This window comes from Lepus europaeus, chromosome 14, assembly GCF_033115175.1.
Source record: "Lepus europaeus isolate LE1 chromosome 14, mLepTim1.pri, whole genome shotgun sequence".
Taxonomy (NCBI): Eukaryota; Metazoa; Chordata; class Mammalia; order Lagomorpha; family Leporidae; genus Lepus; species Lepus europaeus.
In genome coordinates, this window is record NC_084840.1 from 22329889 (window position 1) to 22348902 (window position 19014).

Below are 19014 nucleotides of genomic sequence, written 5' to 3' on the forward strand. Positions count from 1 at the left end.
GTTGCTCTTTCATGGACAGCGACCTACTCCATTAGAAAGGCATAATGGCTGAATCAAAAGTTGGGTTCTTTTGGTGGGTTGTTTGGCTTCAGGACACGGAAGTCCTAACGCTTTGAGCCTTTTGAGTCGCATATTGATAGCTGTGGTTCCTCCTCTCATGTGGGGTGGCATACCTTTCTTCCTTAGAACTCAGAGAAGTGCCTCTCTAACTTTAACCTGCATGCAGATCACCTGGGGATGTTAAGATGCTCGACTCACTGGATCTGGGAGCCTGAGATCCTGCACCTGAGTAACTAGGGTGTAGATGGTTATTAATGTGTCCACTCATATTATTGAAATTTGAATAGCTTATTGGCAAAATTTTCTGATGTTTAATATCACTGGGGGTTTTTAAAATCCATGTTGTGTGTATGTTTTTAAAAATATGAGGTAATACCTGGCTTTGAGATTTCTATTATTTTCTTTGTACCATTTAATAGTCTTTCCCCCTAAAAAACTGGCTGCAGTTTCCAAGAAGATGGGATTAGATGGATGTAGCTTCTCCTTTCTCCTATACTCTCAATCAACAGTCAGCGCATGAGACTTTCATGAAAGAATGTGGGAAGATTGTCTTTACACGCCCAGCAAGCCTGGGACATCAGCCAGGTGTCCTCTAGTTCAATTCAGTTCTGACCCTGTCTACCTGGAGATAGCACCACGCCCCACAGCTGGAGGGTTCTGTCTTCAGGACTACCTCACCCCTGACGCACACACACACACACACATAAACACAAACACTTCTAATGCTGAGTGCAAGCTCCAAGGTGCTTTACCCATGCATATGACCCACTAGTTATAACTCAGGGTTCTCATAACCCCTTCTTTGGGGTCTACTGGGAAGAACATTCACTGGTTTATTATAAAAGATATTAGAGGACACAGATGAAGCAATCCATAGGGCAAGGTATGGGGGAAGGAAGGGGTGGAGCTCCTATGCAAGGCCCTCTCCAGGTGACCACCTTCCAGAAACGTCCACTTGTTGAGTGACTTGAAGCTCTTTTAACCCAGTCCTTTTATAATTTTTGTGGAGGCTTCATTACAAAGCCATGGTTGATTGAATCACTGGGCACTAGTGATCAGTTCGACCTTCAGGCCCTCTCTCCTTGGAGGTTACGTGGATGGAGAGGGATAGATACTGAAAGTTCCAACCTTCTAATTCTACCTCAGTCATCTTGGTGACCAGCTCCCATTCTGGAGCTTTCTAGAAGATACTAGTCTGTAGACAACTCAGTAGCTTACAAAAAGACATATCACTTTGAAGATATTAGGAGCTGCATTCCAGCAACCAGGGATGAAGACTGAATGTATACTTCACAATATGGCATTGCCTTGGATACTTCTTATACAAGACAATAAAACGTATGGGGTTACTTTTCTACCTCTAGGGATAACTGTATAAATGGAGTACCAAACATGCATATATAACCCCAAACTGTTGCTAAAGCTTGATCCAAAATGGATTTGGTGTAAACTGGTATTTTTGATGATTTGGAAACACAATTACTTTTCTAAAGCCTTCAGCTTAAAGTACAAAAATTATAGAAGTCATCAGTCTTCAGATCATCCAACATCATTTAAATTACTTGATGAACAGTGGCCAAAAGGTTAAAGTATTCTGTTGTAGTTTTGTTTCTTAGCTCTCAGTTTAGAATAGAATAGAATCTCAACTAGACTAAAGCAGGTGCCATCTACACGCTCCTTCCTTTTCCCTTCTTTAACAAATTCTTTTTTCTTTTTTTTTTTTAGATTTTATTATTTATTTATTTGAGAGGTAGAGTTACAGACAGTGAGAGGGAAAGACGGAGAAAGGTCTTCCATCTGGTGGTTCAGTTCCCAAATGGCAGCAATGGCTGGAGCTGAGCCAATTTGAAGCCGGGAGCCAGGAGCTTCTTCTGGGTCTCCCACGTGTGTGCAGGGGCCCAAGTACTTGGGCCATCTTCCACTGTTTTCCCAGGCCATAGCAGGGAGCTACATCAGATGAGGAGCAGCCAGGACTCAAACCGGTGCCCATATGGGATGCCAGTGCCGCAGGCGGAGGCTTAGGACACTGCCACAGCGCTGGCCCCACTAATTCTTTCACTGTTGGAAGCCACAGCCCTTGCCCTGTCTTTGCCCTGGGTCTGTGCAAGTCTTAGCTATGTAGTTCTGAACCACAGATGGTGTTTGTTTACAGAAATGTTTTCATTCCCTACTCTGACTCATTTTTTCCATAAACGCATATTCTTTACTTTGGTTAAATCATCCCTGGATAGGTGAGAATTGACTAATGATAATTGTTTATAATTAATTTTTTATTGCCTGTGACTAGTTTTCTCTCCTCCATAAAGATAGTTACTATTTGGTATAACTTAAACCTACTTGGAATATTATGTTAACACTGGTTGATCCAATTATTTTGTCATTTGTAAGCCAGCTGTGGAATGTTTTCATTCAAGCACACTAGTCGGGGGTGTAATGACAAAGGATGAAAAACTTGAGATCAAATTAACATGAACATTTTTTCTAGTTGACTTTCAAGTTCATGAGCATTCAACATACCAATCTAGAAAGTTTTTAAAAAATAAATTTTATTTACTTGAGAAGAGAGAGAGAGAGGAAGAGAAAGAAAGAGAGAGAGAGAGAGAGAGAGAGAGAGAGCTCCCATCTGCTGGTTTACTCCTCAAGCAGCATTAGCCAAGGCTGAAGCTGGGAGCTGGGAACACAATCCAGGAGGCCAACTACTTGAGCCATCACCGATCTAACGTCCAGGGTTTCCGCTGGCAGGAAGCTGGAGTCAGAGGCCAGGACTGGGAAAAAAAATTCAGGCAGTGTGATGGCAGACACAGACATCTTAACTGCTACACTAAATGCCTGCTCCACTTTCAAAAAAAATTTTGAACAACAAAAAAATACCTAACAAAAGATTGTATAATTGGTTTAGAAAGTATATTTATGAAATTAAATGCATCCCAGAAATTTGGGAGGTTATATAATAATGTTCTACAAGGATCTTCCCTCAAGTTGAAAGCAAACGTGCCCCTAGAAAGAAACTTCACTCAGGGTAAAACTGAAGATGCATGTGAAAATGTATGACTTGTCATAAACGGGTTTCTAGGACAACGTTACATACACTCAACATGTACTCGATGTATTCCCTCAGAGACAGTCGGGACCATTTGTCTTTGCACAGTCTGTTATTCTTGGAAAGAACTCTTACATTATTTGCTTTGTGCAAAATGGTTTCAAAGGTAAACACACTGTACAGAGACATAGAACCTGCCCATCAGCTGGAAGACACACTCCTGTATGACTTCAAAGAGAAAGTAGCTCCTTGTGCAGAATTCATGTTGAGTCTCCGAGTTAGAATCAGAAAATCTTAATGCACGAGCCAGCTTCTCGGCTCTACCCTCCCTCCCTCCATCGCTGCTTCTGTCCCACGTGGGACGCTCCTCCTGCTTCTTTGGGGTTTGATGTCACTGTGTTTTATTCAGTGCTTTTCCCTCCCTCTGTCCAGCACACGCCTAACTGATGAGAGCTAAACAGAAGTAAAATTCACTTCCCTCTGAGAAGAAGAGACGAGAGAATGGTTTGCTTGTTTTAATCATTAAAAGGCATCTGCTGTCTTTCGTTTCTTTTCAAAGATGTCCTTTCTTCTGAAAAATATTCAGTGGATATTTAGATATCAGTAACCTGAGCTAAGATATGTTGGCAGTCAACATCAAAGAGGAAACTGAAGATTCCTGCTCCTTTTGCTAAATTATTGATGTTTTCTTACACCACTCCTTTTTTAAATTTAACATAATGTATCCTGGCAGGCTTTTGCTTTGACACAGCCCGAAACAAACTTATGTTCTCTCATCCTTTTATCAGACTCTCAAGCTGCCACCACCTTCCAGAACAGCTCTGAATACAAAGCAGGGAGATTTTCTGAGCTCAATGGGAACTAGTTAACAGATCCAGTTCGTTCTAAGTGCAGGCAGGAAAAGTGCCCTGTTACAGAGACCTTCTGTAAATGTGTTCAATTTCAATTTGTTAAGTAACTCTGTAAAAGAATTTATTGTCCTGCGCCAGAATATTTTTTAGCATATTAAAGAAAAAAAAAATCCCCAGACTTCAAAAAAAAAAATGTGGATTAAATTGCCTTAAACCCTTTGACTCCATCTTCTTTATTAATTATTATTTTTAAAGATTTGTTTATGTATTTGAAAGTCAGGGAGAGAGAGGGAGAGGGAGAGACAGATCTACTGGTTCACCTCCCAAATGGCCACAGAGGCCAGGGCTAGGCCAGACCAAAGCCAGGATCCAGGAGCTTCATCTGGGGTCTTCCAGGTGGTCTTCCAAGCTCTTGGGCCATCTTCTGCTGCTTTTCCCTGGCCATTAGCAGGAAAGTGGAGCAGCCAGGACATGAACTAATGCCCATACAGGAGGCCGATGTTATAGGAGGCAGGCTTACCACTAAGCCACAATGTCAGTCTCCAGCTTACTGTCTATTTGAAATGAATTGGATTTGGTCCTCAGTGCTAAAATATGTGTCTGCCGAGCTGAGAAGACAGGAAGATTGTATCCCACCTTGGCTAGAGTGAGAGGTCCTGTCCTGGTTTATGATCAAGAGTTTGGGAACAAGATGGACAAGGCAAAGGGAAGAAGAGTTTCTTGGTAAAAGCAAAGTGGTATCTTTGACCACAGGGCCAGAGGGGAAAACAAATACACTAACCAGAACTGGGGGTCTGAGGCCTCCCCAGGACGCTTTTGAAGCCAAAGCCAACCAAAAATGTAGCTTTCAGATTCTGAGCATTAAGGTGTCTATAAACATTTTGAAGAGAATACAATGAATGCTGAAGTTAGTATAAAAATAACAGTAGCTGGTAAATTCAGTTGCAAATTTTTATTGTCTGCAAAAGATTGGAACTATCACACAAATGTTTACCTTAACGCTTTTTGTCTTTTGCACATGTTGCATTTCTTTCAAAAATCCTATTCAAAGAAAAGTATTCTATTCCAAAAAGTAAAATAAAAATTACTGACTTTTGGAAAAATGAAACTGTTGTAGAGAATTCGGTGACAGGACAGACTATTAAATCACTCACTATAGCAGTCCCTAGGTCACAAGCCCACAGAAGACCACAACAATGGCTCCTCCACAGAGGAACCCAAGAGTACCCCAACTTACACTGACTGGGTAGGCATCCCTAAGGCGTTAGACCTGACACACAGACTGTGTATAACTGACTGCTCCAAATTTACTTTGAGTTGGTCTAGTGTGGCCAATTTACCAAGGCAAGGCCTAGAGCTGTGCTGTCCACTAGTCGGCAGCCACGTGTGACCACCGAGGACTTCAAACGTGACTCACTCAACGTGAGATGTGCTCTTAGTGTGAAATATGCCCTGGATTTCAAAGACTTAGCTCAAAACAACATAAAATACAAGTCAGATGACAATATTTTGAATGGGCTAAATATTGTTGTAATTTTGCCCATTTCTTTCACTCTGTGTAATGTGGCATCTGGAAAACTTTAAATGACGTTATGTGACCAGTGTTACATTTCTTCAGACAACACTGAGCCTACAGTAAGGGATCTGACAGGTAACCTCTGTTACAATAAATGTTAGACAAACCTGAGTCATGCAGGAGACTCTCTGGCCAGGACACCCAACTTCCTGGCTGGTGAGGAGGTGAATAAGGCACTTCTGTACTTGAACTCTGCTAGAACCACTACCGTTTCCAACATTCCATCCCAGAGCCACAGACTTAGAACTGTGGCATTAGGGCCACACGTTTTCCCAGCCTCTGCCCGTGGGCCTGAATCACAATGAGGACATCTTTACTACTGAGTGGGTAGCAACCTTCTTGTTCTTGACTTGGAGGGCACTGGCAACAAGGTGAGAATAATTCTGTAGTGTGAGAGTGGGCAAACATTTGAGATTACTTTAAAAGAATCACTTTGGGACTCAACAGTATGAACAGCTTTTGGTTTTTTCAATCGTCCATTTTCTAACTGGGCTTCTGGAAGTGAATTTGTGTACTTGACTGTATTCACTTTTAACACTATCTTTACAGCTTGCTTTGCAGGAAGAGAGAGGTTACAGCTGGGTACACCGCCTTCCAGCACCAATTCCCCCGTCCTGCAGAGTGCACTATCAATGGTTTCCACAACCCGGCCTACCCATTACCTGCTGATCCTGTTGAAACCTTCAGAAGCCAGACAGTCTCTGTTTTCTTACGAGTGCACCTGTTGAGTCACAGTGCAGACATGTGAATATGGCTTGGATAGAAACCAGCCTCTGGTGCACATTTGAAACGTATGAATTTGGTTGTGAACAGATTGCCTGTTTTCCCATAACCAATGCTGTTCTTCCAGGGAAAGTCAACGCAGTATCCCTGGTGTGGCCCTGATGAAGGGAAATGATTCATTTTACAAAATCCACAAATTTAGAGAAATGTAGTTTAAAAATGAAACTATGTTTGTAAAGCGATCCTAAGATGTTTGTTCAAAGATTTACTCTTTCAACAACTCGACAATGTATTTTAAATACTGCTGTTTGTAACAAGCCCTGACATATGTCCACTACTGCTCTCATCAGTCGACGTCAAGAACACTGAAGGCTGGGACAAGGTTGACTTCCTCCAGTGAGATGATCATTGGAAAGTCAAAAACTAACAGGAAAACATTCTATTTGTGTGTAACTTTTGTAACAAAAAGCAACTGGAATGATTACATATGGCATTTTTTCCACCCCCACCCTCCCCTTTTTAAAATAATACCAACACGCAGGTCTAAGAGTTCAGTGGGGGTGGCAGAATGAGCGGCACCCGGTGTAACAGTGCGAGGATTGACAGCACAAAATGTCAGCTGAAGGTACGCAGTGAACACCATCACCCTGTGGTTTCCATGGAGAATTCACCACCCCAGTGCTGGCTGCGCTGGCTTTCTCACTCGGGCACGCCACCGTGTGAAAGTAGGTGGTCCAGTCTGCAAGTTCATCAGGGAGCCCCAGGCTGTGTCGGGGTCTGTGTTGCCTTGTGGTGGAAACCTTGCACTGTGTGCGTCTCACCTCGTCCCCCAGGAGGCAGAGTAGGAAGGGAGCCACAGCTCTCAGGAGGAGGAAACCCACTTCGTCCGTCTGCTGCTGGCTGTGCCGAGTGCTGAGGAAAGGCAGCCCGGCCCCCAGCACCTCATACTCACACAGAACAGACCCCAGTCCTCTCTCACAGTGACTGTCGAAGGAGCCAGCGGGCATAGGGGAGAGATCACTCCTCGATTCAGATTCCAGTTGTGCAACTTTTGTCTTAGTGGGCCAAAGACACAGTGCCATGAGGAGGCTACGGCTGGGGAATCAGGAGTGGAGCACTATAATACTGTTTTTCTGTGTAGACACATGTTTACTGCACACGCTGAGTGCCCCTTGCATTCTCTAGTGAGCTGCATTAGGAAGAGAACATTTGAGCAGAAATAAGCAGGAATTCTGAATTAAGCAGAATTGAAAGTAATACCCATTTTCACATGTCTCTTCAAAAATGTAGCAACTGCTCAGAAGCAAAGAATGGTGGTACTGTTTTTTATAAACCTGATGTGTTTTCAACCAAATATTTTTGTGCTTAAAATAGTTTATAGCAGTTTCTGCTTAAAATTTAACTGTATCAACCTCATATTTGTTTAAGCCAGGCTAAGAAGCGTATTTGAATTAAAAATTATCTTTTGATTGCAAAAATGTATTTTCAGTAAAATGAGAAGTCTCATGTACAGAGCTCTTTTATTATTTATTTTTTGAAAAACCAGATCTCTAAGTCTGGTAAAAATAAAACTGTACATTTTGAGATGCTTCGCTTGTGATGATGTGTTTATTTCTAGTGTGTTCTATCTTGAATAAGAGTGTCTAATTGGGGCCCATCTCTAACCATGCCACCCCCACAGGCACTGCTGCTGGCCCTCATGTGTCAGGCTCCCAAGTACCTGCAAGCCTCTCCACTCCCAGATCACCCCAGCTCCCTCCTGTCCCCAGGGGAGGGAAGTCCAAATTTCCTGGCATGAAACTGGAAAGCCTGCTCACCAACAGATCCTAACTCCCCTTCCCACGCCTCTCCTTTCTGCTACACTGCTGTCATGCCAGACCTCTGCCCCTGTGCTTGCTGCTGGCCCCATCGTTGCTGGGAATAACGACTGCCCTGTCCAGGTAGTGCCCATTCCATGAAGCTCAGCCTGATTTCCACCCGACGCCCAAAGCCTCTGTTCCCTAACCGGGAACTGGCCACACACAGGTACCCAGCAGGTGCATCATGGGACGATGGCTCTCCCACTTCACTGTAATGCATTATGTAAGACTGAATCAAAACACAAGTCCTAACAAAGTATCAACCTTGATCTGTATGACCAACAGGATTTTTCTTCACGCAGAAATCATTTCTGCCATCTTTGCAGAAGTGAGTTCAATCAGATGGCAGCATCTCTCAAGCCAGGCCTGTGTGTCTCAGCCACGGCGGCACAGTGGAACGCCTGGGGAGCTCTGCCGACACCTGGACCCTCCCCCAGGGAGATTTCGGGTCACTGATCTGGGATGTGGCATGGGGAATGGGATTTTTAAAGGTGTCCCACGCAATTCTGATGTGCAGCTGAGATGGAGAACCTCCATCCACAGTCATGATTCCCAACCCCTACAGTCAGTTTCTCCATAGAAAGTTTCACACAGGAGAAAGGCAAAAACAAATGTGCTATTTTAATTCAGCCTATTCAAGAAACTGAAAATTTCAAAGACTTGAATTAAGACCTTGTTGCCTGGCTATGTGAACAAGGTTATCTGTGGTTTAAAAATATAAAAGCGATCTCCCTGCTTCCTATCAACACTGCATGTACATCTTATTGACTACAAATAAAGCATTTTAGAAAATTCTGACTTTACTCTGAGGCTATAGTATATTTTTAAAGTTGGCATAACATATAATATATACAGGGAGAGATTTTAAGCTTTTAAGGTTACTAAGTCAGTCTTCTGCAAGAATGCTCCAGACCTAAGATTGGAGGAAACTCATGTTTGCTGGGGCTAGCGCTGTAGAGCAGCGGGTTAAGCCGCTGTCTGCAGCACTGGCATCCCAGGCTGGTTCAAGTCCCAGCTGTTCCACTTCTGATCCAGCTCCCTGCTGATGGGCTGGGAAAGCAGTAGAAGATGGCCCAAGTGCTTGGGCCCCAGCATCCACGTGGGAGACCCGGAAGAAGCTCCTGGCTTGACTTTGGACTGGCCCAGCTCCAGTTGTTGTGGCCATTTGGGGAAGTGAACCAGCAGATGGAAGATCTCTTTCAAATAATCTCTTAAAAAAATTCACATTTGCTTCTTGAAGTTGTCAACTCTGTGATATTCTTCAACTTAGTAATGCCCAACAGATAACATTTTAACCAGCAATGAGCTATTTATGCATTTACAAAATTTGTATACTTGTACTCAAGAGGTTTGCACAGTTTGTTAACTTACAGAAAAAACTGACTGACTGGACAGATGGATCTCCCCTCCCCCCAAGCTGCATTGCTTTCCTCAGAATTTCTAGGTACATTCAGGAAAGGACCCAGCAAGCTGACGCGTGGGCCTCGCTAAGTCACAGCACTGCTGCCCTCCTGTGGACTGGCGGGGCTCTTGCTAGTCCCTTTCCCGACCGACAAACCCATCATTCAAAGTTCACTTATTGCTGATTCCCAGAGCCATTTTTAATTTCACTTTGGATTCGTCTCTAAGAAGTTGTCTTCCAAAAAGTTTATATTTTTAAAGGGTTCAACTCTGCTTGAAAATGGGGAGAATATAATATTAGGGATCTCTGGTCAAAATATTTCCTTCCCTTATGTTTCCATACCAAGCAGAAGCTGAACATATTGCCACAAGGATGGGCAACCCTGCTTCCCGACCGTGTAGTGCAAAGCCCTCTACAGATAGTAGAACTGATGCGAGAAGCCACTTGGTAACTGACTTCCCTTATGGAGCTCTTAACAAACTATCACAGCACATGGCGGTGGCAAACTCTGGGCTGAACTACTGAAACAGGAGCTCCGGCACCCTGCTTTGTGCTGGTAGCTTCACCGGGCATTCAGGGGATGACTAATGCTCAGATGTGGGTTTGGGAAAATTCTGTCATCCGATTACACACCTCCACCTGAAAAGGCTCTTAAGAAAAATACTCTAAGTTTGTATTTGAGGGTAGGACTCAATTACTGCAGAATCCCTTGAGGAGGAGCCCATAACCTCAACCATCTCAAGTTTTAGTAGTAGGTGACTCACTTGGAGAGCAAATGCAGATTTAGTGGGTGCCAGGAGGGGTGCCTAATGGGCTCCTAGCATTGCTGTTTGTGGCAGGCTATGGGTATAATGACCTCCAAAGCGTCCAGGTACTAATACCTGGAGCCTGTGAACACTTCTTTCTGGAGTAACTGGGTCTGTGATGATGAGAGAAAGAACTGTGAGATGGGGTTACTCAGGTGGGGCCCTGGATGGGAGCAGAGTGGCCCCTGTAAAAGGCAGGCAGAGGGGAATCTGACTGCATTAGACGATGTGACTGCTGGAGCAGACGGCTAAGCTGCCGGCTTCGAATGTGGAGGAAGGGGTGAGCCAAAGGATGCCGCTCCAGAGGCTGAAAACAGTACAACTTCTCACACATCCATGGCCCTGCCAACACCTTGATTTCAGTCCAGGGAACTGACTCCCAACTCCCAGCCTCCAGCACTGTTGACAACAAACAATGTGGTTCTTAGACCTAGGTTTGGGGGCCGGTGTTGTAGCACAGCTGATTAAGTCCCACTGCTTGAGACACAGGCATCAGTACCGGAGCGCTGGTTCAAGTCCCGGCTACTTCTCTTCTGATACGGTTTCCTGCTAATGCCTGGGAGGGAGCAGACGATGGTTCAAGCGCTTGGGCCCCTGCCACCCATATGGGAGACCAGGATACAGTTCCTGGCTTTGGCCTGGCCCACACTTAGCTGTTGTGGACATCTGGGGAATGAACCAGTGAATGGAAGCAGTGTGTGTGTGTGTGTGTTGCTCTTTCAAATAAATCTTAGTTAAGTGTGTGGTCATTTGTTACAGCACAGTGACAGGGAGTCTTCAGCCCATACTTTCAGAAAGATCACAGACATGTGGCTCCTGCCCCTGGCTCCCTGTGATACTCGCTTAGGGAAACTAGAACGGAAACAGGCCCAGGCCCCATTCCTAGACCAACCAAACCAGGGCCAGCTGGGGTGAGACCAGCAATGACTAATTTAAAGGCTCCTTGGGTGAATGCAAGAGGAAGCTAGGGTGGGGCATTACTGGATTAGACCCAACTTTTCTAGTGCTCAGCTTAAACTCTTAAACCGCCCCCCCCCCCCCCCAAAAGACAGACACACTCGCCTACGTCAGCACCTCATAAAGGTCTGGGTCAAGATCTTGCACAGGGAATTAGCAGGCTGCACACTTGACCTGTTTCATCCCAAGTAGCCAAAGCTTTCTGTGGTCTCACACATCAGCATGTGTCTCCACGGATGGAAACTGCCAGTGAATCCAGGTGTCCGTGTGTCTCAGCCTAGTATGTCTCCTCCACTCAGAAACAGATGGGGCCAGCGTTGTGGTGCAGAGGGTTAAGCCGCTGTGTGATGCCAGCCTCCCACACGAATGCCAGGTCGAATCCCGATTGCCCCACTTCCCTTCCAGCTCCCTGCTAATGTGCCTGGGAAGGCAGTGGAAGATGGGCCCCTACCACCCACACAGGAGGCCCAGAGGGAGTTCCTGGCTCCTGAATTCAGCCTGGCCCAGTAAGGGCTGTTGCAGCCATCTGGGGAGTGAGCCAGCAGTTTGGAAGATCCGTCTTTCCCTCTCTGTGACTCTGCCTTCCAAATCAAACCTTAAAAACAAAAACAAACAAACAAAAAAGAACAAAAACCCAACCAACCAACCAACCTCAGCAGGATAATTTCAGGTATAGGGCTGTAAGTATACAGATGGATAAAACCAAACATTCCTGTTCGGGAGATACCCCAGCCACATTCTGCTGCGTAGGATTTAAGCAGGCATTGGGAGCACTGTAAACTTAATTTATGGCAAAGATGTCCCACATCATTGTTTTTGTGTGTGATGATGAAAAACTCAACAGGACACACTTACTGCTCATCTGAGGGCCAGTTAGGATCACCTGGGGGCAGACTCCTGGCAACAGACAGGGGCGGTGAATCAGCATCTGTTTAATGTGTTCTTGCAGCAGAGCCCAAACTGTCACACCTGCAGGGATTAGAGTAGCCCACCTCAGCGGGGAGGTGAATGGACCGACTTACGACACCATCTAGGGTCCTCACTTCCCACCACCCCACCCTCCCCAGGACCGGAATGTGGATTTTCCCACAAACAGCTTGTGAGAGCGCTGCAGCTGCGGCAAGGGGCTGCATCCCAATCCCTGGGAAGTCTTCCCAGTGAATGCTTCATCCGCCTCCCAGCCCCAGCCCCGTGGGCAGAGCAGCCATCTGGGGGAAGAATGGTGGGCTGGGGGCCTAGGAAAGGCTTCCCAGGTGGCTGACTTGCCTTCCTTTATTGAGAGCCACTGGCATGAAATAATCGTGCTGCAGGTAGTCCACTGTCGGCCACGCACCTCCTGTGGACAAAGCCTCCCCCTCCCCTGCTGAGGGGCCACAGCCTTCCTTTCTGAAGATTCTCCAAGCTGGATCCCCTACCAAGTCAAATCTGGCTCATCTCCGAATAGCTTTACAAAACTGGCTCACCCTGTTTTCAAGGGTTGATATAAACTCCCAGCCAAAAGTAGAACTCCATCTGCTGTGATGCAAATGACATCAGTGCCGCTCCCCTGTGAGGACCCTCTGACAATATGTTCAGTTAGCAAAAGTTTCTTGCAGGAACACTCACTGGCACAGGGCCTCGTCTTGCAGCCCCTCTGGAAGCAAAGACAGTTCTCCCTTTTAGTAAGTAGCGCCCTCCGCCTAGCCTGTCCGCACTGCTTCTCTTCCGTCATCTCTTCTCTCACTTTATTTCTTGGCTCGTAGAATTCCTTAATGGGCTTCAAACATAGGGAGGATCTGCACAGTGAATTAATTTTTCAGGACCCACTTCTCATCGTCATGGAATTATGAATGGAAAATAATAGATGAAAAACACAGACATAATAAATTGAATATAGTAAATTATTTATTAAGGTCAGGATGTATGAATAGGCTTGGGCTTAACAGAAAGATAATTCAACAGCAACCAAGTTTATTCAATCTACAGCAGTTCCACACTTTAGAAAACACAACGGAGGGCATCAGATAAATTACAGTGATTTGTTGCTTTCAGATCCATTACTTTACGTCTTACCTCTGCAATAACGCTATCATAAATGCAGTTAAAGAAGTTAGGAGGGGAGGTGTGATCTTCTTCCCCACTCTGCCCGTTCGTCTTCCAGGACACCACAGGCGGTGGCGCGAGGCGTGGAGGTCGCTGCTTTTCCCCCTACATCATAACCGATTTCAAATGGTGCTAGACAAAAACAGACTCTGAACACCAGGAGAAATCGGTCAGCCTGTGTAAGAGATGGGCCGGTGGCGCTCCCAGGGCTGCACCTGTGCGCAGGTGACAAGTCTGACTTCAGCTGCGCGGCAACCACAGCTGAACGCTCTGGGGCATCCTCTGGGGGCGGGCGGCCAGTGCTGGTGTGGTCGGAACAGCCCTCTAGCACACGGCCCTCCCCCTCGCCTGTCACAATCAATACCCAATACGTCAGCACCTGCTAACATGACTGCAGCTCCAAGCCCTGCCAGCGCATCAGCCGTCACCGGCTGTGAGCAGTCAACAGGAAGAGCATCGCAACCTCTGCTCCTGCTCAAGCCACCGCGTTCCACACTACCCTCCCACCAGCAGCCCTCCAACAACACAGCGTTTTCCAGAGCGACTCTGCTGTTCAAGTTCTTCCCCCCGGCTTCTCGCACAGGCTCAGGTGGCCAGGGAAGAGGAGCCAGTTCCACGAGAGCAGTTCCTTGACGTCCACGCCCTGCTGTGCTGCAATTCTTACTCCTAAAACACTGATTTCAAATGGTGCTAGATACAAAGATGGAAAAATCTAAGCCACCATGTGAAACCAGCTTCCAGAAGAAGAGGTTGTCACCGCAGACAGAAGGGAGATGCGACCGGAAGCCCGAGGAGGAACATCTTCTTGCAGCTCCACTTGTGACGGGGCATGAAGCCCTCTTAGAAAAAGACATGGAGGGGCCGCCCAGCGGTGCCCAAAGCAACATGCCAGTCAGGGCCAATGCCTCCAATACACGAGAGCAATGCGAATGCACAAATTCTGTGACCAGGCAACGCGAGCTATTACACTTACGAAGAACTAAGGAGCCAAGCTAGTATCAAAATACATTAACCATCGCATCCATACTGTACGGTATTTCCCAGCGTGCAAGGCATTCCTTGGGCACCCTACCTGCCTAGGAGGCCACAGCCACCCCCAAGGTGAGCCTCACCCAGGCCAGGCCAACCCCCACGTGCCCTGCTGCCAAAGAGCGTCGGCTCCTCCCTCCCACCCATATGCAAGGATCAGAACATTCAAATATGAACCCCTTCACTGACAATCTGATGTAGCCTGCGATGAGAATTTAAGAACCAGTCTCCTGTAACTGCACCAAGTAGGTAATCCTCTAACACAAGAATCAAGTTTCATTTTGTTTTCAAATTTGCCTGAAAATGAGATTTGCAAACTGAACTCCAAATCAGATTTCTTCCTTTGCATCACCACTTCTGGTTTTATGAAGTGTTTCCTCTGATACCATAACGGAGAGGAAGAAACGGGTACAGGATGTACATTTCGGGTTCCCTGCCAATTCTTCAGACCTTTAGCTTTGGGTTTGTCTTCTTCCTGGATCCTGGCACTAACAGTATGTGTAGCTTTAAGGAAAAGAAAGAAAATGTGGACCTAGTTCATTCTCACAACAGTCCTAGAAAGCAGGGGTCATTCTGTTTTTTTGTTTGTTTGTTTTCAGAAGAAACTGATCTTTACGGAGCTAAGGCACTAGTCCGTAGTCACATGACCCATACGTGAGGTCCCACGTCTGCCCGTCTGTCCCCCAGGGCCTCCCTACAGCCTGGAGCGCCCTCACATTTTGTTCTTGGACTTAATCATGAACAGGAGAGGGAGGGGAGCCCCAGGCGGTATTTCGGGGGGGGGGGGTGTCTGAAGCGGGATGGTGCTGACTGCGTAGGAGGGGTCTTCAGAAGGGTCACGGAAAGTGCATACTGTGAGAAAACGCACAGGGACTTCTCTCGGCTCCTCTTGACAACAAACAGAAACGTGCCTCTCTATTCTAGTTGCTCACAATCCTTTTGAAGGCCCCACAGGTAACGCGCTACCCGTGGGTGGGTGATGGGGCAGGACTCTGGTCCCGCAAGGGGACAGGTGACTCGGGGGCACTGCTCTGCTCCCCTCCCCAGCCTGACACAGAGACGCGGGGTGGGGGAGTCCACCCAGCAGGTCCTACTGCAGCCCTTGGCTCTGAGTGAGGCACCTGGGCCCTGAGAAGCAGGTAACAGCGAGGGGTTTAACGGCAGGCATGTGTGCAGAATGAGAGCTGTTAGCGAGGGCCCAAATCCTGTGATATGCGGGGTGCACAGGGTCCTGTCTGGGAGTCCTCAGCTTTTTGGCTTTTTACTTTCGCTCTTCCTTGGCGACCTCCTGTGCCGTCACAGGAGACCCGGCTGTGCTGTCCCCTCTCTGGAACACTCCCAGCTCTCCACACTTGCCCTTAGCTGCTGGCCCTCAGTGCCCCCTGCCCGTACCCCCGTCCTGCTTCTCACCTCAGCTCAAGGAAAGCGTCCCGGTCCTGCCTGGCTTGGGGGAGGCTTCGGGTGCCCTGTCCTTGAGAAAGCACTTACCCTGCCTGATCACCGCGGTCAGGTAACACCGCTCCTGCTACCCACAAAGCCCAGCGCCAGCAGAGGAGCTGTACAGTTAGGGGCCCCCACCACAGAGAGAAAGAACTAAGAGGCAGGCACCGGAGCCCCGAGTCCTGGCTCCCCTCTCTTGGGGCTACCACCTAATGCTCAGCTCCCTGAAGACAGGCCAAGGAACCACTGGCATGCGGGCTATAGGTACTCTCAGGAAGGAGGGGCCATAGCAATCTTCACCCCGAAATCTCCTACCCTCCAGACTTCACTCAGCTCCCAAGGGCCAGCCGATCCCAGCTCTCGCCACAGAACCAAGGGCCCCTCCTCCTACAGGCAGCTCAGCGAGGACTGCCCTGGAGCGAGTGGCGCTTCTGCCCTTGCTGGAAGGGACGGCCAGTCCCAGGCACGGAGCCTGAGGGCCAGCCAGAACCCTCAGGAGGTGGCCCGGCACACACAGCTTGCCGAGGGCCCCGCGGCCCGCTCAGAGCCACTGGATTCTGCCACTTCAGCCCACAGACTGCCTGGGGGCGAAGGCCTTGGCGCGCTGCCCCAGCCCCAGCCCCAGCCCCAGCCCGATGGGCTCCGTGCTCAGCAGCTCCCCGCCCCTCACCGCAGGACGCTCCTCTGCCTGGGCAGGGACCTGGCGGTGGAGAAAAGGTCGCACAGTGGCTCCGATGCCGCCTTGGCGCCAGCTCTGGGAGCAGGGAGCTGCCGCTTGCCCTGAACGGGCCTCGGTGAATCCGTCTGCAGAGCCGAGGCCGGGGTGGACCGTCCCACTCAGCCCAGTGCTCGGAGGAGGACTGGGCAGCAGCCACAGCAGCAGCACGCAGTGGCCTGGGGAGGCCGTGTTTTGTCTGAGGACACACAAAACCAGATACGCAAACACGCGCCACGCGGGCCAAGCAAGACCCATCCGAGGGTTAAATCCCACTCACGGGCCTTTGGCCGAAAACGGGGTGGAGACTACACAGGCAGCTTCTACTTGACTGGAGCCAGGCTATGTCTCTCAGAGCCCTACACATCCTGGGCCCAGAAGGGTGCTCCTAAAATAACACAGAAAGCAAAGGGGTTCCTGATCCATGAGATGCCTCTCCCAGGCTCCCCCCGCCAAAAGCAAAAACCCACGGAGCAAAGAGATGCGGGCCCCCAGCAACCAGATCCTGCTTGCCTGCTCCGTGCGGCTGCAGCGTGCACGATCCAGAACGTGGGAAGGTTCCTGCCAAGGCAGCAGCGTCTCCCTCCTGACCCAGCGCTGGGTGCTGAGTCACCGCTACTTACGTGACGGATGCGAGCTCCAGCCAGACTGGGGGAGGTGCCGGAAGCCGAGCCAGATCCTCCATCTTCTTGCCACTGGGAATGCTGGTTTCAGGGCTCCTGGCAGCGGGGAAGAGCTCGTCTTGGTGAGAGGGGCTCCGGGCAGGCCCTTTAGCAAAAGGGGAACGACCTGCCCTCCAGACAGTCCCGGGGTATTGTCTGCATGGACGGAAAGGCCGGCCCAGCTTCCTGTCACTCTCGGCTCCGGCCCAGGCCCAGTGTCCTGGACATTCTGTCTTTAGCTGTCAGGGCGGGGCCTGCTGCCAGCTCGTGGTGGTTAATGAATCAGAGGAAAGAGTGATAAACTGAAGGCTATGCGTGGAAGGGCCCAGAGCCGACTGGCCCCCAGCCCCTGGCCATCTCCATCAGGTGCTTCCATCCCAGCAGCACCCTGACCACAGCTCGCCCCAGGCCCTGGACCCCAGTAACATCTTCCATCCCCTCTGGGCCCCTCGCGTAACAGGGCAAGAAGTCACAGCCTTCCAAGCACCCATGGGCCCGGCATTAGCTCCCTGGGCTCCACAGGCCTACATTTCTAGGCAGCTGCACTCCCAACAAGCTAGGTTTTCTGTCCCTTCCTCGACACCATCAGCAAAATCTCAGAAACTCCCCAGGGGAGGTCCTGGGTGGGGACTGCTGGCCAGACAGGGAGGAAGGCATGGTGGCCAGCTGGCCCTGACCTGAGATAGGCGTAGAGGGCAGGGATGGAGGACCGCAGCCTGGTGTCCATGTTCCCAGACACAGGGGCTCAGCTCTCGCAGAGGACAGGCACGGCCCTGTGCTGCCGCCCAGGAAGCCAGTGCTCCCCAGGGAAGGACAAGTCAGTATGCCTACAACCCACTACACAAACAACACCCCCCACACAGCTCCCAGGCTCCGCCCGACGCAACCCAAAGGAAGGCCACCACCTCGTCACACCCGATTCACCTGCTTGACTAGGGGAGATGCACCAGAAGAGAAGCTTCAACTTCACAGGGACTCCACCTCCGCAGGGCTAGGGGGAGATGCCCAGAGGCCCCCCGCCACCCCCTCCCCCGAGGCAGGGCTGGGTCGCTCCCTCCTCCAGCCACCACGCTGTAACTAAGGCAGGGTGTCCCACCAGGTGCCACTCTCACAGGCCCACGCACCTGCCAGCTGGGAAAAGCTCACTTCGGTCCCCAGAGCCACTCCAGGGGCATGCCCAGCCTGTGCAGCACAGCCTCCGCTCCTCCTGGGACAGAGAACAGCAGCGAGGTGGAGCGGAGACCATGTCCACAAGCCAGACATCCTGGCCTGGCTCGGCCGCAGGACGCAGCACCAGGAAGCCGGGGCATAGCCACGCACCTCGTGGCGCAGGTGCACACCTGGCAGAGCACACGCACCAGGGCACACCCTGTGACGTGGCTCCACCTCCCTAGCTGGGGGGTTGGCGGCTAGGCCGCACCGAGGGCCAGGCAGCCCCAGGCCTGCCTTCTTCCCGGCTTCTGCTGGGCTGACAACACTGCTGTCCCAGCCTCCTTGGGTTATCAGGACCTCTGCCGGCCAGTCTCAAGAACAGTGAGTAGCAGGAGGCAGCCAGAGGAGGAGGGAGGAGGGGGGAGGGCGGGAGGGAGGGGAAGAAGGTGGAGGAGGAAGTTTGCAGTCTACTGCGTTCCCATCAGATCAGGGAGAGCGCGTACAGCTTCCCTTTCCCAGCTCTTCTGTGCCCCCCTTTCCTTTCGGTTCCTGGACGGGGGACGGCGTGGCGAGTGGGCTGGGCAGGGGCAGGAGCCCAGGTACCCAGCCAACTGGGCTCTTGCCCGGCTCCATCTCGGGGCTGGCACGCTCCCCCGGGCT

At 49.5% G+C, this 19014-nt stretch overlaps 1 protein-coding gene across 2 annotated transcripts in view; it reads left to right on the forward strand.

The window, feature by feature from the left end:
• The window catches only part of CD46 (CD46 molecule), a 36353-nt gene extending 28569 nt beyond the window's left edge, over nucleotides 1-7784 (forward strand). Inside the window, exon 11 of one of the 2 annotated variants that reach the window (XM_062210260.1) lies at nucleotides 6077-7784. In XM_062210260.1, coding sequence (XP_062066244.1) covers nucleotides 6077-6275 — 199 coding nt within the window. In that variant the 3' untranslated portion in view covers nucleotides 6276-7784. Of the gene's footprint in view, nucleotides 1-3888; nucleotides 4228-6076 lie in introns of those variants that run through there. The other variant, XM_062210264.1, reaches the window with a different exon arrangement.
• The last annotated feature ends 11230 nt before the right edge of the window (nucleotides 7785-19014 follow it).